The sequence below is a fragment of the Budorcas taxicolor genome, chromosome 4 (assembly GCF_023091745.1).
Source record: "Budorcas taxicolor isolate Tak-1 chromosome 4, Takin1.1, whole genome shotgun sequence".
NCBI lineage: Eukaryota > Metazoa > Chordata > Mammalia > Artiodactyla > Bovidae > Budorcas > Budorcas taxicolor.
In genome coordinates, this window is record NC_068913.1 from 29267109 (window position 1) to 29287125 (window position 20017).

At 36.4% G+C, this 20017-nt stretch overlaps 1 protein-coding gene across 1 annotated transcript in view; it reads left to right on the top strand.

Annotated features, from left to right (window-relative positions):
• HDAC9 (histone deacetylase 9) overlaps positions 1-20017 on the top strand; it is a 584217-nt gene that overhangs the window by 205003 nt on the left and 359197 nt on the right. Inside the window, exon 12 of the mRNA XM_052639177.1 lies at positions 4744-5007. Within this exon, the coding sequence (XP_052495137.1) occupies positions 4744-5007 (264 nt within the window). The remainder of the gene's footprint in view (positions 1-4743; positions 5008-20017) is intronic.

The following is a 20017-nucleotide window of genomic DNA, read 5'->3' on the forward strand; positions in this document are numbered from 1 at the left end:
AAACCAGTAAGGAATTCTGCCCTTAGAAGATAATTGTTTTGCCATCTGGCCTTCTCATCCAGTTATCACAGCATTATCCATTCTGGCACTTATTTCTCTCATATTTCAAGTCCAGCAGAAGTGTAGATGAAGCCAGAGGCACGGGAACAAACAGCACTGTTTCTGCATTGCACACTGGAAATCGTTATACACACTTTCGTGTGTGCCTCTATGTCAACGAGGTGGTAAATACTGATCAAATTTGATCCATGGGCTACATGATGCGATTTCTAGGTATTCCAGTGACTTCAGGAGTACATTAACAGACCAGAGTTTCTGTTAAAGGTTTTCGGTTTAAATGAACATATGAAATATCCTGTGAACACTCAGCATTTTGTCAGTATTAAAGATTTTTTTTGACATATTTTCTATCAATGGGAAATTATATTTCAGTAAATTCACATATATCTTGTCTATTCTTTGGCTGCACTACCATTAGTAATATAAATCTCTTACTTTCAAAGATGCTTTGATTTTGTCATGTTTTCTTTCCAAAAATGCTTCATCCTGACTGCTCCTGTTAATATCTGATTTCAAGTGCCACTGGATTTGGTATTTATGCAGTCATTACTCTGGTGGCTCAGACAGTAAAATGTCTGCCTGCAATGCAGGAGACCCAGGTTCAATCCCTGGGTTGGGAAGATCCCCTGGAGAAGGAAATGGCAACCCACTCCAGTACTCTTGCCTGGAAAATTCCATGGACCGAGGAGCTTGGTAGGCTACAATCCATGGGGTCGCAAAGAGTTGGACATGACTGACCAACTTCACTTTCACTTACTGACTTTAACAAGAGAGATTTCAGTCAATTAGGGTTTCCCCAGTGGCTCAGCAGTAAAAAATCTGCCTGTAATGCAGGAATCACAGGCAACACAGATTCGATCCCTGGGTTGGGAAGATCCCCTGGAGGAGGGCATGACAACCACTCCAGTATTCTTGCCTGGAGAATCCCGTGGACAGAGGAGCCTGTCAGGCCACAGTCCATAGGGTCGCAAAGAGTCAGGCATGACTGAAACAGCACACATGCAGTGTGGGTAAAAGCCTAGTTTGAGTGAATTCTAAAGAGACTGTGAGAAGAAAAAATGAAGACAATGAAGAGAAATAACTCAGGGAAATTTACTGTGAAGGAAGGTACATAATGTTTTTGTTTTTTGTTTTTTTTCTGAGAGGGTGAGGGTGGGACCCAGGGAGGTTACATTTAAGACAGATAGTAAGACTGAAGGTGACCAAGTGGAAGCACTCCAGCAGAGATGGGATATGAGTGATGGAGAGCAGGGTGGAAAATTGTAGGGACGGACAGGACCCAGAGCATTAAGCTGAGGGCTGGACTAAGATAGGGATGCAGACCTTTCTTCCACTGTTGTGTGAGTAAGGGTGAGTGGGACAGCTTGGTAGCAGAATGTTGAATTTCTCTATTTTTAAATGTCTGTTTTCTCACTGAAATAAGCAAAAATAGCAGGAGTGAGGAAAAGGTCTAGATAGTAGGAGTTTGTGGAGAAAGGAGGTACTTTGAAGTTGTCATTGAGAGTGAGAGAAAATTAGCTAGAGAAGTGTAGTTATTTCCCGTCAGCACTGAGGGTCCATTTGAGGGTTATGATCACGGATATGAAGCAAAACACTCAGCATGATTGTAATTTGTTTATTTGTTTCCTAGCTTATTCAGCTGCTTGGGTTTGGCAGAGATTTAATATTAACCAAGGTTGGAAGTCTTACTCATACAGGAAAATCCATATTGAAAAGGCAAGGGAGTTGACGATAGTAATAAGGGAGTGATTTTTAATGATGGAGAATGGAACCTAGTCCAGCAAGGAGGGAAGCTGAGGAACAAGGGTGGTGGAGGTGACAGGCAGGGAAAATGTAGGTTCAATAGCTTGGAGAACCCTCCAGAGGTGAGGAGTGGTCTGGGTCAAAATATTCTGAGGATGAACCCGAGGAAACAAATGTCTGAAACTGAGGTTTCAGAGCATGTACAGCCACCAACAAAGGCCAGGTCACTGGGAGCTGAAGTAGAATGGAGGATAAGACCATTGGCGGTTATGAGGTCAGGACCCTGAGAGGCCATGCTGGAACTGAAGCTGAGGAGAGAAATAGCAACAGAAAAGTCTTTTTACTTAGCGGGTGGTATCTGTGACTTCCTCTTGGTTATTAAATACTCCCTGTGGTCAGACATCCAGAAGCTAGACAAGATGCAGAGTCACCCCTAGGAAGCAGGAACTTTTGACGTGGCATTTCCTGGACACTGGTCACACGTGCTCCCTGGCTGACCTTCATGAATGGCCCCTAGTTCCTGTCCTATTGCCACACACCCATAGAGTTTTGCTGTTTTTATCCTCTTGCCCTCACAGAGGCTCTTACGGGGAGAATCTTTTGACCACCTTGTGAAGGCATCTGTTTGACCCACCAGTATCGTTGGCTCATCAGCCCTGATGCACTAGCTCCCGTGAACTTTTCCAGCTAAACTTGGGTGTCGAGAGGGGGAATTTCCACAGCTCAGCAAGCATACATCCAGAAGACGAATTGCAACAATCTGGAAGATAGTGTCTCGAAGGGACTCTTGCAGTCTCCTTCACCTGACTGATATGTTTTCTAATTTAATGTCTTCTCCCTAAAAAATCCTCTAACCTGCTCTTATATGTTGTCTTAGGTGAGTGATGAGGTTAAGGTAGCAAGCCTGGCTGGTGATCTCTTTCTCTGTAACTGTCCACCTCTCTCTTGAAGAACGAGTGGATGTTTGTCACCGAACGTTCTTATCCCTGGTGTTCCAGCTAAACCTGGAGCTTTTCAATTAAAACCCTGCTTCTTTTCTATGGTGTTACATGTTCTTTTTCTAGCCAATTAAGTGGAGTTTTACAATTGTATAGTCAGACTTCAGGAATAATATATTGTCTCTTTTCTCCAAAATCTGTGTCTTATGTATGCTTTATCCTAAGTTATATTTTATTTCTCTAGAATCTTATTCACAACTCAAATATATTATAAACTGGGTCACTCTTTCCAGAATCATCTTCCAGCATTCTCTCCCTGTCTTCCTGTGCTCAAACTGCACTGACCTTTCAGTTGCTCAGACACACTGGGCTCTCCTCCAGTCACACACTGTGCCTTCTGCCAGAAGTGCTCCCTCCCCTGATTTCCACTCCTCACACACATCCACATCCTCCTGTCCATCCTTCATCTCTGATGTCTCAGCCTCCTCAGTGAAACTTTCCTAAATCGCCTCTCTCCTGTTTCAGCTAGTGTGTATTCTTATAACATGCTGTATTGCTCCCTGTATCATTTACCATACTTGAAAATAAGAATAAATTTGTGCATCTGTTTGGTGCCTTTCTAACACTCGAAACTGAAAGCTCCCTGAGGGCAGGACAATGGCTGTTTCCCCAGTGCCTAGCAGAGTGTCTGAAACATAGTTGGCACTCAGTAAATACTCGCTGAATGAATGAATGAAAACTCCCAGTATAATTCTTACTACAGTGAAATTGAAGGGCTTTGTCAGCATACGCAAGGCCATTTGAGGTTGTGAGCACTGGAGAAAAGTCTGAGGTTAAGACACCCTTCAAAATTTGAGTCCTTATATATTCTAAACTGCAGGATGTGTCTAGTTTTGCAAAACATAGGTGTGAGTGGGAGATAAATTTGAATTTTTTCATAGAAAAGTCTGTATTCATGATTTTTGTGTTGGTATTCTAACCGTGCTGCTCATCACAATAGTTGGTATGTTGCGTAAATGGGCACTGACTCAGCAGGAAATTCTAACCACTCTTTGAAACACAGTTCAGGATCTGCAGATAACCAGTCAGTAGGCTCCTTGTCAAATGAACCAAAAGGCCTATGTGAGATGAAATCATCTTGAGAATTTTTCCCCATATAACAAGTTTTTATACCATGGCATTTTGCTATTGTTCAATTTAGGTGTATTGCCAATTATCTTTTTAAATTATAATTCATATACTTCGAGAGATTAAATATGATTTAATTTACAAAATAAAAGGTCTAAATAATTTTCAAATTCAAAATTGATTCCTTGTTATGTTCCTATTCTTTAATTTATATTTGGATATTAATAAAAAATTTGTGCTATCACTAAATTCTGCATCTTTTTGAAGTTCAAGATTTCAAAGTCAATATTTCCATTTTTCAGAAGTATACATAGGTCTTTTATCATTTGACCATTTAGGTATAGGAAAATTAACAGACAAGAAACACTCTTAGAATTTGTGCTACTGTCTTATACTGTGGTTGCCATTTATTGGAAAATGAGATTGGGGAAGTTTTTCATTACCTCTCTATTAATATTATTTCTGTTATACTTTATTCTTTTAGGGAAAAAAATTCTCAGGTTTGCCTGGATTAAATTGATTCATTACAACCTGTCCTTTGTGACAGTTTCATGGTTTCCAAAGGAAAAGTTCATTATTTGCCCTTTTCCCACCATTTTTTAAGTCGGTTAAACAGTGAACCATTTTTTTAAAAAAGACATTAAAAGACCTCATTCCCTGCCTAGGACACCAATACAGTATGGAATTGGTGGGACTGCTTCAGATTTAGTATTACTGAAGAATTTCACTGCATACAAATTCATTCAGAAAATGATCCTCAGAGATTAGAAATCAGGGTGTACTGAGGTAGAATTATAGGAAATCCAGGGATATATTACTGCTCTGTTACCGCCAAGAACCACTGAATATTGAACCCCTGAACACTCTCTTCTAGCTGCTTTCGAAATCTATTGAACAACTGAAGCAACCAGGCAGTCACCTCGAGGAAGCAGAGGAAGAGCTTCAGGGGGACCAAGCGATGCAGGAAGACAGAGCGCCCTCTAGTGGCAACAGCACTAGGCGTGACAGCAGTGCTTGTGTGGATGACACATTGGGACAAGCTGGTGCTGTGAAGGTCAAGGAGGAACCCGTGGACAGTGATGAAGATGCTCAGATCCAGGAAATGGAATCTGGGGAGCAGGCTGCTTTTATGCAACAGGTAATAGGCAAAGATTTAGCTCCAGGATTTGTAATTAAAGTCATTATCTGAATATGAAATGCATTGCTGGTTTTGGTAAATGGATATTATTTCCTATCCATTTATATCTCTGAATGATTTGACTTTAGTGTTTAAGGATTCTGATTAATGCAGATATATCTATATATAGATCTTTCTATATACTGATCTCTATATGGATAGCAAGGTTTCTTGAAACTCTACTGTTAAGGAAATACCTGTTACACTAAAATTATACTACATCAGTATCCAAGTGATTAATAGGCTTTTAATTCATCCCAAAGCCTGACCCACCAATTACTTCTAAGGAAAACGAACTCACTGTTGGTTTTAGTTTATCTGTTGAGGTCAGTGACTGCTGGATAGTTTTCCAGTCTGATCAATGAAACATTTTATTAGTTATTGATTTTTTTTGATATGTAGAATTCAATTTTCACATTGTTGTACATAATGTATCATACTACAGTCTTGAACCCTATTAAAGTTAGTCAGCCCCTTCCTTCCTCTCTCTTTTTTTGTTAAGTGAAATGTTCTGGTTACTATGCCAGTAGTCCTAGGTTATTGTATAGATTGCAGTTGAAAATATTAGGAATAGAGGTGGTTCTAAATATATAGATGCGAAGTATTTTAAATATCACACTATGTCTCACCGAGTACTGCTCATTTCATTTTTATCCTGTGTTATTTGATGACATTGTTTATTGGAAAAGATCAAATGAAGCAGATGCAAATGTTGGCAAGAACTAACGTGCCGCTTTATGGTCCAATCAGATACAATATTGTATCTCCAGCTGTGGAAAAAATAGTAACAGTATGATTATTATCTGATCTGAAGTCAAAAATCATGTTTAAAAGAAGAAGATGTGTCACGTTTGATAATCATTATCACTAGGATCTCTTCAGTATAATTCCATAATGACACAATGTGTACCATACTATTTTGGCAAATAAAAAATTAGGAAAGTTAGGTTTAACAAAAGAATCCACTTGTACATAATGCACCTTCAGAAGGACTATGTCCTTTGATGCTATGAAATGCAAACAACTTTGAAGGCAACAGAAGACTGTTTATTTAAGTCAGTTCTTTGTCAGGTTCCTGCTGTTCTACAGAAAACTGTTTCTATGAGGCTGAACAGGAAATGCCTTGTGGAAACAGGAAGTCCAAGTGATTCATGTACTGAGGAATGTAGGGAAAAAAAACGGAGGATAGTGTTTTACTCTGTCTGTTTTTAAAGGGCACTCTATGAATTGATTTATTGTCTAAGAAAATAACACCGCGAGTAGGGAAATTATTAAGGAAGCTTTTCACTGGAACATTTCCTTCATACTCTCTTTTGATATGTTTACCTTGTTTTATAGGTTTACTTTTGTTAAGCTAGTTAAAGATTCGTTGTATTAAGACCCCTTTAATATGGATAATCCAAATTGACCTAGAATCTTTGTGAGGTTTTTTTCTATTAAAATATTTATATTTCTAAATCCGAGGTATTTTAAGGTGTAGTATCTTGTTTCAAAGGAGATATAGCAGTTTTGCCAAATGTAGACCTTGTATAACTGTATGTTACTGGCACGTGTTGTTTACATTTTGCTGTGACATTTAAAAATATTTCTTAAAAAAGGTTACTGCTAAAGATACATTATCCTTTTTTAAAAAGTCTCCATTCAAAGTAAAGTAACATAACTAGAAGTTAGAATGTTTAAAACTTTTCCATATAATGAAAGTCCTTCGATAATTTGACAAATAGTTATAATAGGCAACACTTCCTACTACCAACATATTTTGGTTAATATATTCCTTCAGATTAAAATGACTTTTTGTCAGTTGTTTTGCATTAAAAATATGGCATTCCTAAGATAAAATTTTATATTTTTTCCATCTCATAAATATACATTTTATTTAAAATCTTTTTGCAATCTCATAAAAAAGGGATAGTGCATCTTTTAAAATACATTTTATTTGGGGAGGAACATGTGGCTGAGCAGGCTTTTGTATAATATTACTGCAAAGATATGTAATCACAAACAAAAAAAAACTATTTTTTATAGTGTCATTTGAGAGAGCTTCATCAGTACAGTTGGTGGACATTAATTGTTTGAATTTGATAGTCTTTGAATTTAATCAAGAAACTACCTGGAACCAGTAAAAAGGAAAGCTGGACTTAAATAATCTTAGAACTAATTGGTAATTGTCTCTTTTAAAATCTACTGTATTTATTATAATTAACACCCTTGAAGGTGATCTCTTGTTTTGTGTTGTAAATATATTGTTTGTATGTTTCTCTTCTTGCCTTCTGTTATAAGTCTCTTCCTTTCTCAAATAAAGTTTTTTTTAAAAGATCCCCTTTCATACATATGGCTTTGTGTAAACTTGATATATTTAATTGAATTTGAAACTCATGCACTAGGTCTCATATACCAAAATATATTGCCATTCTTTGTTGAAACAAGAAAATAAAGATACTTTGAGCAGTTACTTCTAATGCCGTTAAAAATAATAAATCCAACAATAGTCACTTTAACCAATTTACAGCAGCCATTATCAGATAACAGACACATGTAAAATTTGTTGCAGTTTTATTTTCCCTGTGTGGCCTATTTCATATGTTATCATCTTTGATGTCAACTTCTAAATATAAAATTTTATATAAATAGATATCAGTCACTTTAAAAATTCTTTTTAAAAAGGTTAATATAATCCCTTGATATAACAAACACTCAATAAATATTAAAATGAATAATTTTCTGTATCATAATAGTTATATCTATTACTATAAGAACCTGACCTACAAGTACAAAGCGACAGTATATAAAGAAAAGAGTAATTAAATGACCTCCCTTTATATGGAAACAATTATTATAATAGTAATATGAAGCCTGAGCCTGAGCCTGAGTCAGGTGAAGGGGCCTGGACCATACAGGAGCCATGCTCATTGCTCGTTTTCTGCTCAGTTGCAAGCAAAACATTACTTCATAATCTGTTATTATGTGTATTTGGTTCACTAAGTTAAAAATATTTGTCTTATATTCTTCAGTTCCCTTAATCTAAACTTCAGTAGTGTCACATGAGTTAAAACTACTCTAATTCTGTAGCTAATATCATTTACTATTACAAAATGGATTATCATTCTGTAAGCCTGTAAATTTGATAATTTGGTCAGACTTGTGGGAAATATCACTGATGCTAGTCATAATTTCCTGAAAACTGCCTTTGGACTATAAAATTGTAAGATTACTTGCTTCTAGAGATCCTTAAAAAGCTGGAGAAATCAATTAGATAATGATTTTATACTATACATTTGATTTCACAAGTGTAAAGGGACTGTTTCAGTACGTATCAATGTTAGAAGCTCTTCTATTTTCTGAAGAAAATAGTTTTTGCCAACAATGAATAACCATTTACGCTTCTTCCTCTATTCGTCAAGGCCTGCCTGCTTGGTGAAGGGGGCTGCTGAAATGGAGACTGCTACTTTATATAGTTTTAAGAAAGACAGCTTTAAAAAAAAAATTGTTTCTTCATACTTATTTTTTTTCTAAAATATGTCAAAAAGGAATTAAGATACTAAACATTTTTTTGAAACCAACTCTTCAACAGATATATAGGTGGACAAGAGTATTTTTTTTTAATTTGGCATTCCTTTGTGACTTTTTCCACTAACAGAAATATACAATTGTGCATATATAATGATGGGTTAACAATGATAAATAATCCAGGTTTACAAATTATAACCGATTATATTATAACCAATTAGAATTTCATACACACACACACACACACACACACACACAAGATAAAGAGTTTGAGAGGTAGATTACCATTCCCTTTATTATTTATCATTCCTCCAACTGGGTTTTAAAGGGAAAGTATGGGTGGGGGGCAATCAAAGAACTCAGACAAATGAAACAGGATATGAGAAATGTGACTCTTCAGAATTTATTTATGTTTTAAAAGTTGTCTATTCTCACTTTATAATAATTTCTTTAAGGCTTGTAGATGGTAGGCTTTAGACAATGCAACTTTGGAAGACCATTTGATTTACAAGAAGACTTTTATTTTTAACTGTTGCAAATATATTATGTACTCGGTATTGTTATAAACACTTTACATCTGTTAACACATTAGTCCTCACAACAGCCTTACAGGGTCAGTATTATTGTCCCATTGTAGAGATGAGGGCCTTGGGACACAGAATAAGTCAAATCAAATCAAGGTCACCCAGTCAGTGGCAGTCTGGCTCCAGTTTGAACCTCGGCAATCCCATACCAGTCCTTGTTCTCAGCCTCTACCACTGAGCTGTATTTGTGCAACAACTCTCCTTTCATGTCCAAGTTCATGAAATCGTTAGCGCTTTCTTCTCTCTCTCTTTGCCCATCAGCATTTCCAAACTGTTTTGAATCAGTTTCCTCTTTCGGTCACTGCTGTAAGTAAAGAGATTGTTGTTGTTTAGTTGCTAAGTCATGTCTGGCTCTTTTTGTGACCCCATGGACTGTAGACCACCAGGCTTTTCTGTCTTTGGGATTTTCCAGGCAAGAATACTGGAGTGGGTTACCATTTACGTCACCAGGGGATCTTTCCAACCCAGGGATCAAACAAGCATCTCCTGTATTGGCAGGTGGATTCTTTACTGCTGAGCCACCAGGGAAGCCCACAGAAGTCAATATAGATGTTGTAAAAAGGAAAAACAAGGATGTTTGTCTTGAGTTGTAGACCTCCTAAGTGGTTTTCCTATTGAAAGATGCATAGAGATTGTCTTGAGGGAATCTGTTGACAGTTGGTATTCTGACCGCACCCCACAGAGGTTCTGGTCTTGTCCTAAGAGTGCAGGAATCTATGTTTTTCAAGCCCTTTGTGCTCTGGAGGCTGCCAGGGCCCTAAACCACTTCCTAAAATGTGTCTTGATTTTTCATAGCTTTTACCTATAATCCTTGGATTTCCCGATTCATTGTTTTCATAGTCGACTGTCTTGTATTTCTTGTATATTGTTCTGTTTCACCTGCATGTTAACTCAACTATAGGCTGAGTATAGTTGTAGTATAACTATAGGTTTCTGTATTTACTGCAGTTACTTCTTCGATTTTTGTCCTTTTAGTTTCTCTCTTCTGATTGAATAATTTCTTTGCCTGTTGTGTGTGTGCGTGCTGCGTTGTTTCAGTTGTGTCCAACTCTGCAACCCTATGGACTGCAGCTTGCCAGGCTCCTCTGTCCATGGGATTCTCCAGGCAGGAATACTTGAGTAGGTTGCAATGCTCTCCTCCAGGGGATCTTCCTGACCAAGGGTCTCTTATTATCTCCTGCATTGGCAGGAAGGTTCTTTACCACTAGCGCCACCAGGGAACCCCTCTTAACCTATTATAGAGTATTAATTCACCAAGACTTTGCAAATTATTTTTCCTCAGAATTTCTGAGCTATTTGTGGTATGTTCTTTGTGTGTGTGTGTGTGTGTGTGTGTGTGTGTGTGTTTTATTGAGATGAAATTCATATAACATAAAATGCACCCTCTTAACCATTTTAAAGTGTAGAATTCAGTGGTTTTTAGTATATTTGTGGGCTTCCCTGGTGGCTTAGATGGTAAAGAATCTGCCTGCAATGAAGGAGACCCAGGTTCGATCTCTTGGTCAGGAAGATCCCCTGGAGAATGGAATCCACTCCAGTATTCTTGCCTGGGGAATCCTATAGACAGAGGAGCTTGGCAGGCTCTAGTCTATGGGGTCTCAGAGTCAGACACAACTGAGTGACTAAGCAAAAAAATAATAATAATATATGCACGATGATATACAGTGATCACTACTTACTAATTCCAGAACCTTTTCATCACCTCAAAGAAATGCTGTACAGTTAAGTGATCGCTCTTCATACGCTCTCTTCCAACTCCTAGGAATCACTCATCTAACTTATGTGCCTATAGATTTGCCTTTTGTGGACATTTCATATAAATGAAATCATATACTGTGTGGCTTTTTGTGAGTCTATGTCTAGCTTCTTTCACTTTTCATATCATTTTCAGGTTCATCCATGTTGCATCAGGTATCAGCACTTTATTTTTCTTACGTTTGAATAATAGTCGGTTGTATGAATACACTACATTTTGCTTACCTCTTCATCAGTTGATGGATATTTGGATTGCTTTCATTTTTTGGCTTTTATGAGTAATGCTGCTGTGAACATTTGTGTACAAATTTTTGTTCTAACATGTTTTCAGGGTTTGATGGTATGTAGACCTAAGTGTGAAATTACTGGGTCATCTGGTAACTCTGTTTAAGTTTTAAGGAACTGCTGAATTGTTTTCCACCGTGGCTAAACTATTTTATATTCCCACTAGCAATGCATGGGGAGTTCCAATTTCTCCACATCCTCTCTAACATTTGTTATTTTCTTTTTTTCTTTTTTTTTATTGTTATCACCCTAGTGGAGGTGAAATGTTTGTTCATTGTTGTTTTGATTTCTATTTCACTAATGACTAATGAAGTTGAACATTTTTTTCGTTTAGTTACTATTTGCTTATCTTCTTTGGAGAAATGCCTAGTTAGGTCTTTTGCCCATTTTTTTTTTTAAACATTTAAACCTCTCTCAGCATCTTTATTACAATCTCACCACGTGAACTAGGGCAGGCAGAAAAGCCTTTCTGGCATTATGATTTTTTAACATTTATTTTTAATTGGAGGACAGTTGCTTTACAATATTGTGTTGACTTCTGCCGTACAACAACGTGAATCAGCCGTAAGTATACATGTGTCCCCTCCCTGTTGAACCTCCCCTGCAACTCCGCCTCCCCCCCCATCCTCCCCCCGCCAGGTTGTCAGAGAGCACTGAGCTGAGCTCCTCCTGTTGTACAGCAACTTCCCATTAGCTATCTATTGTACATAGTGTAATATATGTTTTAAAGCTACTCTCTCGGTTTGTCCCATGCTCTCCTTCCCCTGCTTTTGCCCACTTTTTAATTGCCCTGTCTTTTTACTGTTGAGTCATAAGAGATTTTAAATATATTCTGGTTGTGCATGCTAAGTTGCTTCAGTTGTGTCTGACTCTTTGTAACCTGGGGACTGTAGCCTGCCAGGCTCCTCTGTCCATGGGATTCTCCAGGCAAGAATACTGGAGTGGGTTGCCAGGCCCTCCCTCCTCCAGGGAATCTTCCCTACACAGGGACGGAACCCACTCTCTTCTGTCTCCTGTGTTGGCAGGCAGGTTTTTACCACTAGTGCCACCTGGATGCTAGACCATTATCATGTATATGAGTTGCAAATATTTTCTCCCATTCCGTGGGTTGTCCTCTCATCTTCCTGATAGTGTCTTTTGATGCACAAACATTTTTAACTTTATTGAAGTCTATTCATCTATTTTTTTATCTTGTTATGAATATGTTGCTTAATGTGGCAAAGATTTGTACCTACGTTTCCTTCTAAGCATTGTATAATTTTATAACTTACTTTTAGGTATTTGATCTTTTTTGAGTTATATACATTGTTTTTATTTCTCCCTGCTTTGTGTATTTTTTTTTAAGAGATGAGAATTTACTGATTGTTGAGCTCCACTTGCTCTTGCATCATCTCCATTTACCTCATTTCTGGTTGATCTGGTCTTGCTTTTCCACTATCCTGGTGTTCCCTGTTGCTTCCAAGATTTCCATGGTACTTCCTTTTTTTTTTTTTCTTGTCAATTAAATGCTATAATCTTGATGTTTATTACATCTAATATAAACTGGAAAATGTTCTATATTTTTCCTTTAAGAAATGTTTTTTTCCTTGTGATCTTTAGAAACTAAATCAAATTTATTGTTCTTCATTTATATAACTTGAAAATTCTATCTTGGTGTTATCATTTTTACTTATGTCTGCATTGCATTTAAATTTTGTGATGAAGTTATTATGTTCAAGTCTTTGCCTTTTGTTCTCCTGTTGAAGGAAGTTCTGCAAAGAATCCTGTATTTGTATTTCCAAACTGGTAGCCACGTGTAGCTATGAAAATTTAAAATGTGACTGATATGAATTGAGATATGATTTAATAAAACATCAGATTTCAAAGACATAGTATAAAAATATATTTATTAATACCTAAGTAATGATGTCATACTGCCTTCCCTGGTGGCTCAGTGGTAAAGAACCACCTGACAATGCAGGAAACCTGTGTTCAGCCTCTGGGTCAGGAAGATCCCCTGGAGAAGGAAATGACAACCCACTCCAGTACTCTTGCCTAGAGAATCCCATGGACAGAGGAGCCGAGTGGGCTACAATCCCTGGGGTCACAAAAGAGTCAGACTAAAACAACAACACCGAAAACATATATTGGTTCCACATAAAAAATAGTATTGTTAATGTATTAGGTTATATAACATTATTAAAATTTATGTCTCTTGCCTTATTTTCCTCCTTTAATGTGGCTGTTAGAGTATTTAAGATTGTATATGTAGCTTGCATTTGTGATCTGCATTCTGTTAGTATACAACACTGCTTTTAGATCATCTTCCTCTCATGTTAATAGATGGATCTCACTACCTCATTTTGGAACTAGTTGGATATGAAATCTGAACAAATGAATATTTGCTCTTGCCAATATCTTTCTATTGCTGTTATTTAGTCTAATAAATAGGTATAAAATGTGTTAATGAGATCTGTGGCACCTTAAGGGTTTAAGGATCTCTTTACTGTTTGCCTTAAAGACAACTCAAAGTCTATCAATGTGTTGTATTAATACTGTCAGTCTTAAAGACAGTTCACTCACTACTCTACTCATCTCAGCTGATAAGTTTATCTTCTGAAAGTGCACTGCTGCCTCTCACTCTTCCATTTCTGTCTCTCAAACCACCATTGAGACACAAAGGTGGGATCAAGCCACCTTTGATCATCTCCTTTATCTCTTTATTTTTTTCTGAAAATATATATTATATTGAAGTATAGTTGACTTACAGTGTTTCAGGTACATAGCAAGGTGATTCCGTTTTATGTATACACAAATTATTCTTGAGATTATTTTCCATTATAGATTATTACAAGATATTGACTATAGTTCCCTGTGCTAACAGCTAACCTTCTTTATCTCTTATAAGCAGTTGGCACTCCTATTTCTGCTTTCCTTGCCATCATATTTCTTTACTCTGTCTTTGGCTCTGTTTTTCCCAGTCACTACCATCATTAATACTAAAATTCCTTTCTAAAAACAAATCATTGCAAGAGCTTCCTTTCATTATCAGTATCCTCTTTTACTAATTCAGTTAACTTACTGTCAAGTTACAATGCCGCTTTTCCATTCTCTAAGGCATAACCTACAGTAATGTCTTCCTAATCTCTTTATCGAAAGGCTATCATCCAGTTTCAGTCCTCATAATTCAACCTTTATATTCTGAGTGGTAACTTATCCTTTCCAAAAATCACTTTCCATGCGAAGCAAATTTCCAATTTGGAGTTCCAATTGCGTGAGTTTCAGCAAACTTTTTCACTCCCCAAAAAGTCCTTAACTTCCTTTTTCAAAATTTTCTTTCTCTGATTTCTCTAACCCACCCATACTATTCTGTCAACTTAGAATCAATTCCATAGGACTTACCACATAGTTTTTTCTTTTATTATTACCTTTCTGTCATCATACCATTTTGCCTTTTAAAGCAAGGGAAAATACACAGTGCTCCTGGAACCACAGAAGGAATTTCTGAAGTACTCAATTAAATCCTGTTTGAATGATTTTTGTTTTACATTTCTCTTATTCAGATTTCTTAATGGTTAAAGGATATTTTCTTCCATGTCATGATTACAGGTTCACTTTTGTTTTCTAATGTGAAATGTAGATTCAGTTTTCACTTGTTGGACTACTTATTGTGTTGAATGTCTGCATTAGTAACATTTTCCTTAAGCTGGCTCTAGTAATAATAGTTACTGTTTCATTTTCAGCTAGGTGTAAATGATGAAAATTTTTTCTTGATGAATTTGTTATTTGCTACTGCCCAGAACTTACGAGTTTATTTTCTTAATTTGTGTTCTGTATTAATCATTATTCAATTATAGTATCTGATGGAAATTTTTAGATAAAAATACAATATCTTAATTTTCATAGCCTGTTTATAGTACAGGTATCTCAGAAATATTGTGAATTTAGTTCCAGAGCACTGCTATAAAGTGAGTCACACTAACTTTTTAGCTTCCCAGTGCATGTAAAAGTTATGTTTACACTATAGTCTATTAAGTGTGCAATAGCAGTATGTCAAAAAATGTACACATATCTTAATTTGAAAATAAAGCTGTTGGGAAAATGGCACCGATAGATACTTGAGGCAGGTTTGCCAAAAACTTTCAATTTGTAAAAAAACGTAATATCTTCAAAGTGCAGTAAAGTGAAGCACAATAAAATGAGGTATGTCTGAATTAATTTTTCTATGTCCATATAGTCTATATAATTTTTGGAACTTGGGGCTTGGAAAGAAGACAAAATTATTAATACTAAGAGAATGAATCAACCTTACTTTTATGCATATTTAATTAAGGAAAACTATTTCTGAACCTAGAAATTATGTGTTGTTTTGACTGTGTATACCACAAACTTGAACAGTGGCACTGTCCTTGAGATTCATGTGTGGAACTGTGTTATAGGTGTAGCTGCCTAGTGATGACAATGCTAATTCTTTAGTTGGACTGAAGTTCCAACTCTTAACTTTGTCTGCCAGCAACTCTACCTCCAAATTACTTATTTCTGCTGAGCCTCAGTTTGCTGGCTTATAAAATGTGATTAACAATTTTTATCTTTATTGGGGATTTATAAAACATAAATGGATTTATTTGAGTAATACCAGTGCATGCTAGCAAAATTGATGCTGAGTAAAAATTTTCAAATGTTATTAATATTATTAGGAACTTCTTGAAACTTTAGTAACTTTCTTTTTTCTTCTTGGCTGGAGCCTAGCTCACACTCAGTTTCACTTTATAATAATGAATAACTTTCTCTTCAGTAACTAAAGAAACCTTAGAACAGTGCTTCCCCATCTTTTCGATGTTCCAGCTCACTCAGAAAATGGCAGTAGATACACAGCATGGGTCCCTGCAGGAGGCAGCTTCGGCTCTTCCTCCCTGTCCCAAGGACTGCGAGTGGGCAGTCTAGAATCAATTGAACTGCAGCCCTTTCGTGACTCGAGGGGCAGTACCCTAGTTGGATTGTTCTCTGGGAGACCCTGTGAGTACCTGTCTCCTCTCTTCCTCTCATTCCCTTTCTATCTGTCTCCTTTCACCTCCCATAAAAAGAACCCCAGATTTATTTCATCATTTTTCAACCAAGGATTCACCAAATTTAAGTCAACTCTAGGTATAAATGATGCACATGATCTTAGTTCCAAAGAGTAGATTAGGAAAATAATTGATTTTAGGGGGGTCTTCATATAAGCTGTTGATACTCAGTTCTTCCCACCCTATTACAGGATCAAGAAGCAAAACTCTGAAAATCTGCCTTGCCTAGGAGCCTGCGTGACAGATTTTCTTCTCATATTTGCATTGGGCTCTTTTTCAAAACAGAGTGAAATAAATGAGTACTGAAATTTCTATCTTTGTTTCTTTAGAAAATGCTCTGAGGGGTATTCATCTGGGATGGTGTGCAAAGTGGGGGCTCTGTTATCTCTGGTTTGGTTTGCTAAGTCTTTCCATCTTGAAACAAGAAATCTTGCAATGATTTCTTGATCTTAAGTGAATTGCTTCCTAAGTTTGAATAGTCATCAGTCTTCTCTATTGCTTTCACTTAACGTGATAAAGAAACTTATTTCACACTGTATTTTTAGTATTTTAAATATGTCCTGGTCATGGTATAGTGGTGCTATCAAATTCCTTTTTCTGCTTTATACTTTATGAATTAAATTTAGCACTTAGTTTTCTGGTATACATTTTAAATGATTTGATTTTTACTTCATTGCTTGAATTACCTGACAAACTTGTGAAAATATCCAACTTTATTCTTTTATTTTTTTATCTTCCTTACCTGATACATATTTTAAGTATTTCTATATATCCTATAGCTTTATGTATGTGCAATAGTTAGTTGTACCTCAACATAATTAAATAGAGAAGCAGATTTAAAAAGCTGGGATATTTTTCCCTAGAAAATGTTCAATTTTTAAAGTTCTGGATTTTTTTTTCCCCATCATAATTAGGATTAAATTTTTGAAATGAGATTTTACTTTGGTTACTTTAACAGCCTAAACCATATTGGTTTTTTAATCTACTTTTTTAAAAGTATAATTTACATACAAAAATCTGCTTATATCTATGTATACTTGGTGAATTTTGACAAATATATACATCACAATCTAGATGTGGAATGTTTACATACTGTAAAGAGTTCTCTCCTGCTCCTTTTTAATCAATCCCCCACCCCCAGTCTCTACTGGGCCACTGGCAAACCATCTGTTTCCTGTCACTGCACATTAATTTTGATTTTTCTAGAATTTCATATAAATAAATCACATAAAAAGTCTGTGATATTTTCAGTCTTTTCTTTTAGTCAAAAATGCTTCTGACATCCATCCATGTGCATACCAGTAAAATGGTCTTTTTTAAATTGCCAAATAGTATTCCATTATATCAGTATGCCACGATTTGCTTGTGCATTCATCCATTGATGGGCATGTAAATTGTTTCCAAGTATGGACAGTTGTGAATAAATCTGCAGTGAATATTGTATTCAAGTATTAGTAGACAATTGCCTGTATTTCTTTGAGTAAATACCTAGGGTTAGTAGTACTGATTTGTATGTTAAGTGTATATTTAGCTTTATTTTAAAAAGCTGCCAAAATATTTGTGGTTGGATATTTTACACTGTCATCAGCTATGTATAAGAATTTCTATTGCCAGCACTTGGTATTTTCAGATTTTTTTTTTTACTTTATATATTCTAGTGGATGTGTAGTGGATTCTCGTGGCTTTGTGTTTCCCTGGCGTCTTATGATTTGACTTACTTTTCTTGTGCTTATTGGCCATTTGTAGATCTTCTTTGGTAAACTGTCAATTCAGCTATATTGCATGATTTTTTATTGAAACATTTGTCTTTATTATTGGGTATAGGAATAACATATATTCAGGACACAGTTCATTTCTAGATGTATGTATACATTGCAAATATTTTCACCTAAACCTATAGCTTGTCTTTTATTTTGAAGAGTAGAATGTTTGAATTTTAGTATGTCCCAATCTGTCACTTTTTTCTTCTAAGATTAGTGCTTTAGTGTCCTGTCCAAGAAAGATTTGCTTTTATATTCTCTCCTTTTAGTTTATTTTTTAAGTTTAAGGCAAAGAGCCATTTTGAGTCATATAATTTTGTGTATGAAGGAAGGCTGAAGATCATTTTCTTACCTAGGGTAGCCAAAGTTTTCAGCACCAGTTTTTGTAAGAATTGTACTTGTTCCTTTGAAATATCCTGGTGTTGTTGTTAGGAATCAATTGAACTTATGTGTGTGAGTAAATTTATGAACTCTTTCCTTTATTCCATTGATCTATATGTCTACATGTGTGCATGCTAAGTCACTTCAGTCGTGTCCAACTCTTTGCGAACTATGGACTGTGGCCCTCTAGGTTCCTCTGTCCATGGGATTCTCCAGGCAAGAATACTGGAGTGGGTTTCCAATGCCCACCTCCAGGGGATCTTCCTGACCCAGGGATCTAATCCGAGTTTCCTTACATCACTTGCATTAGCAGGCGAGTTCTTGACCACTAGCACCACCTGGGAAGCACATCTACACCAAAGCCACAGAATCTGGATTAACATTGCTTTATAGCAAGTCTTGAAATCAGATAATGTATTTTTATTCTGCTTGTTTTTAAGCCTTTACACATACAACTTGATTCGAATTTACCTCTATGCCATTTTCTTTGTTTGCATTCTGCTTTTGTTTACTGAGCTTCTTGTATCTGTGGCTTTGCACTTTTTAAAATTTGGGGAAATGTCAAGCATTGTTCATTCTAATATTTTCACTTTCTTTCTTTGGAGACTCCAGTTACACCTAGTATCAGACCGCTTGATACTGTCTCACAAGTCTGTAAGTCTCTGGGCATTTTTTATTACACTTAATTCTATTTCAGTTTGTGTAGTTTATATTACTGTACTCATCTTTTCTTCCTAGTGAAAACTTTTAGTCACACCCATCGAATTGTTCATTTTAAGGTGTTATATTTTTCAGATCTACAAGTTCCATTTGGTTCTTATATATAATTTCCATTTATGTCTTCATTATATTCATATTTTCCTTTAAATCCTTGAGCATATTTATATTTAAGTCTATTTCTGCTTTTGTATTCTCTGCCATTTTTGTGTCGGCTACTACTGCTTAATTTTTCTCTTAGATATTGTTCTTGTCTTACTACTCCTTTCACTGTGTAGTAAATTTTCATTAGATGTCAGATAATTTAAATCAATTGTCTTTCTTTAAAGAATATTGATCACTTTAGCTTTTTCGAGACTTGTCTTTAAATTTTGTTAGAGCAAGTCTATAGAATTATTGACTCTAACTCTGGTTTTTCTCTCTCACCAAGTGGTGAACTCTCTGGGCCTCTACTGAACAGCCTGAGATGATCCTAAGGAGTTAACAATCTTAACCTTGCGCCCTGGGACAGGGTTGAGGATGGAAACCGGAAGATGGGATTCAGTAAAGTATAAAGAGACAAATACAATATTTTGGGGAGGAGAAAGGAGCTGGTTTAGCTCACTGTTAGGCCTGGCTTCACTTTCAAAGCTGATCACTAACAGGCTTCTACCAAGTCAGTTCTTCCTTATGGCTTGACTATTTTCTCCTAGGCTTTAAATTTCTTGGAATTTTAGTTATCTTTACATTCAGCTTCCCTGGTGGCTCAGATGGTAAAGAATCTGCCTGCAATGCAGGAGACCAGGGTTTGATTCCAGGGTCAGGAAGATCCCCTGGAGACAGAAAAAGCAACCCACTCCAGTACTCTTGCCTGGAGAAGTCCATGGACAGAGGAGCCTGGTGGGCTACAGTCCATAGAGTCGCAAAGAGTCGGACACAGTTGAAGCCACCTAGCACA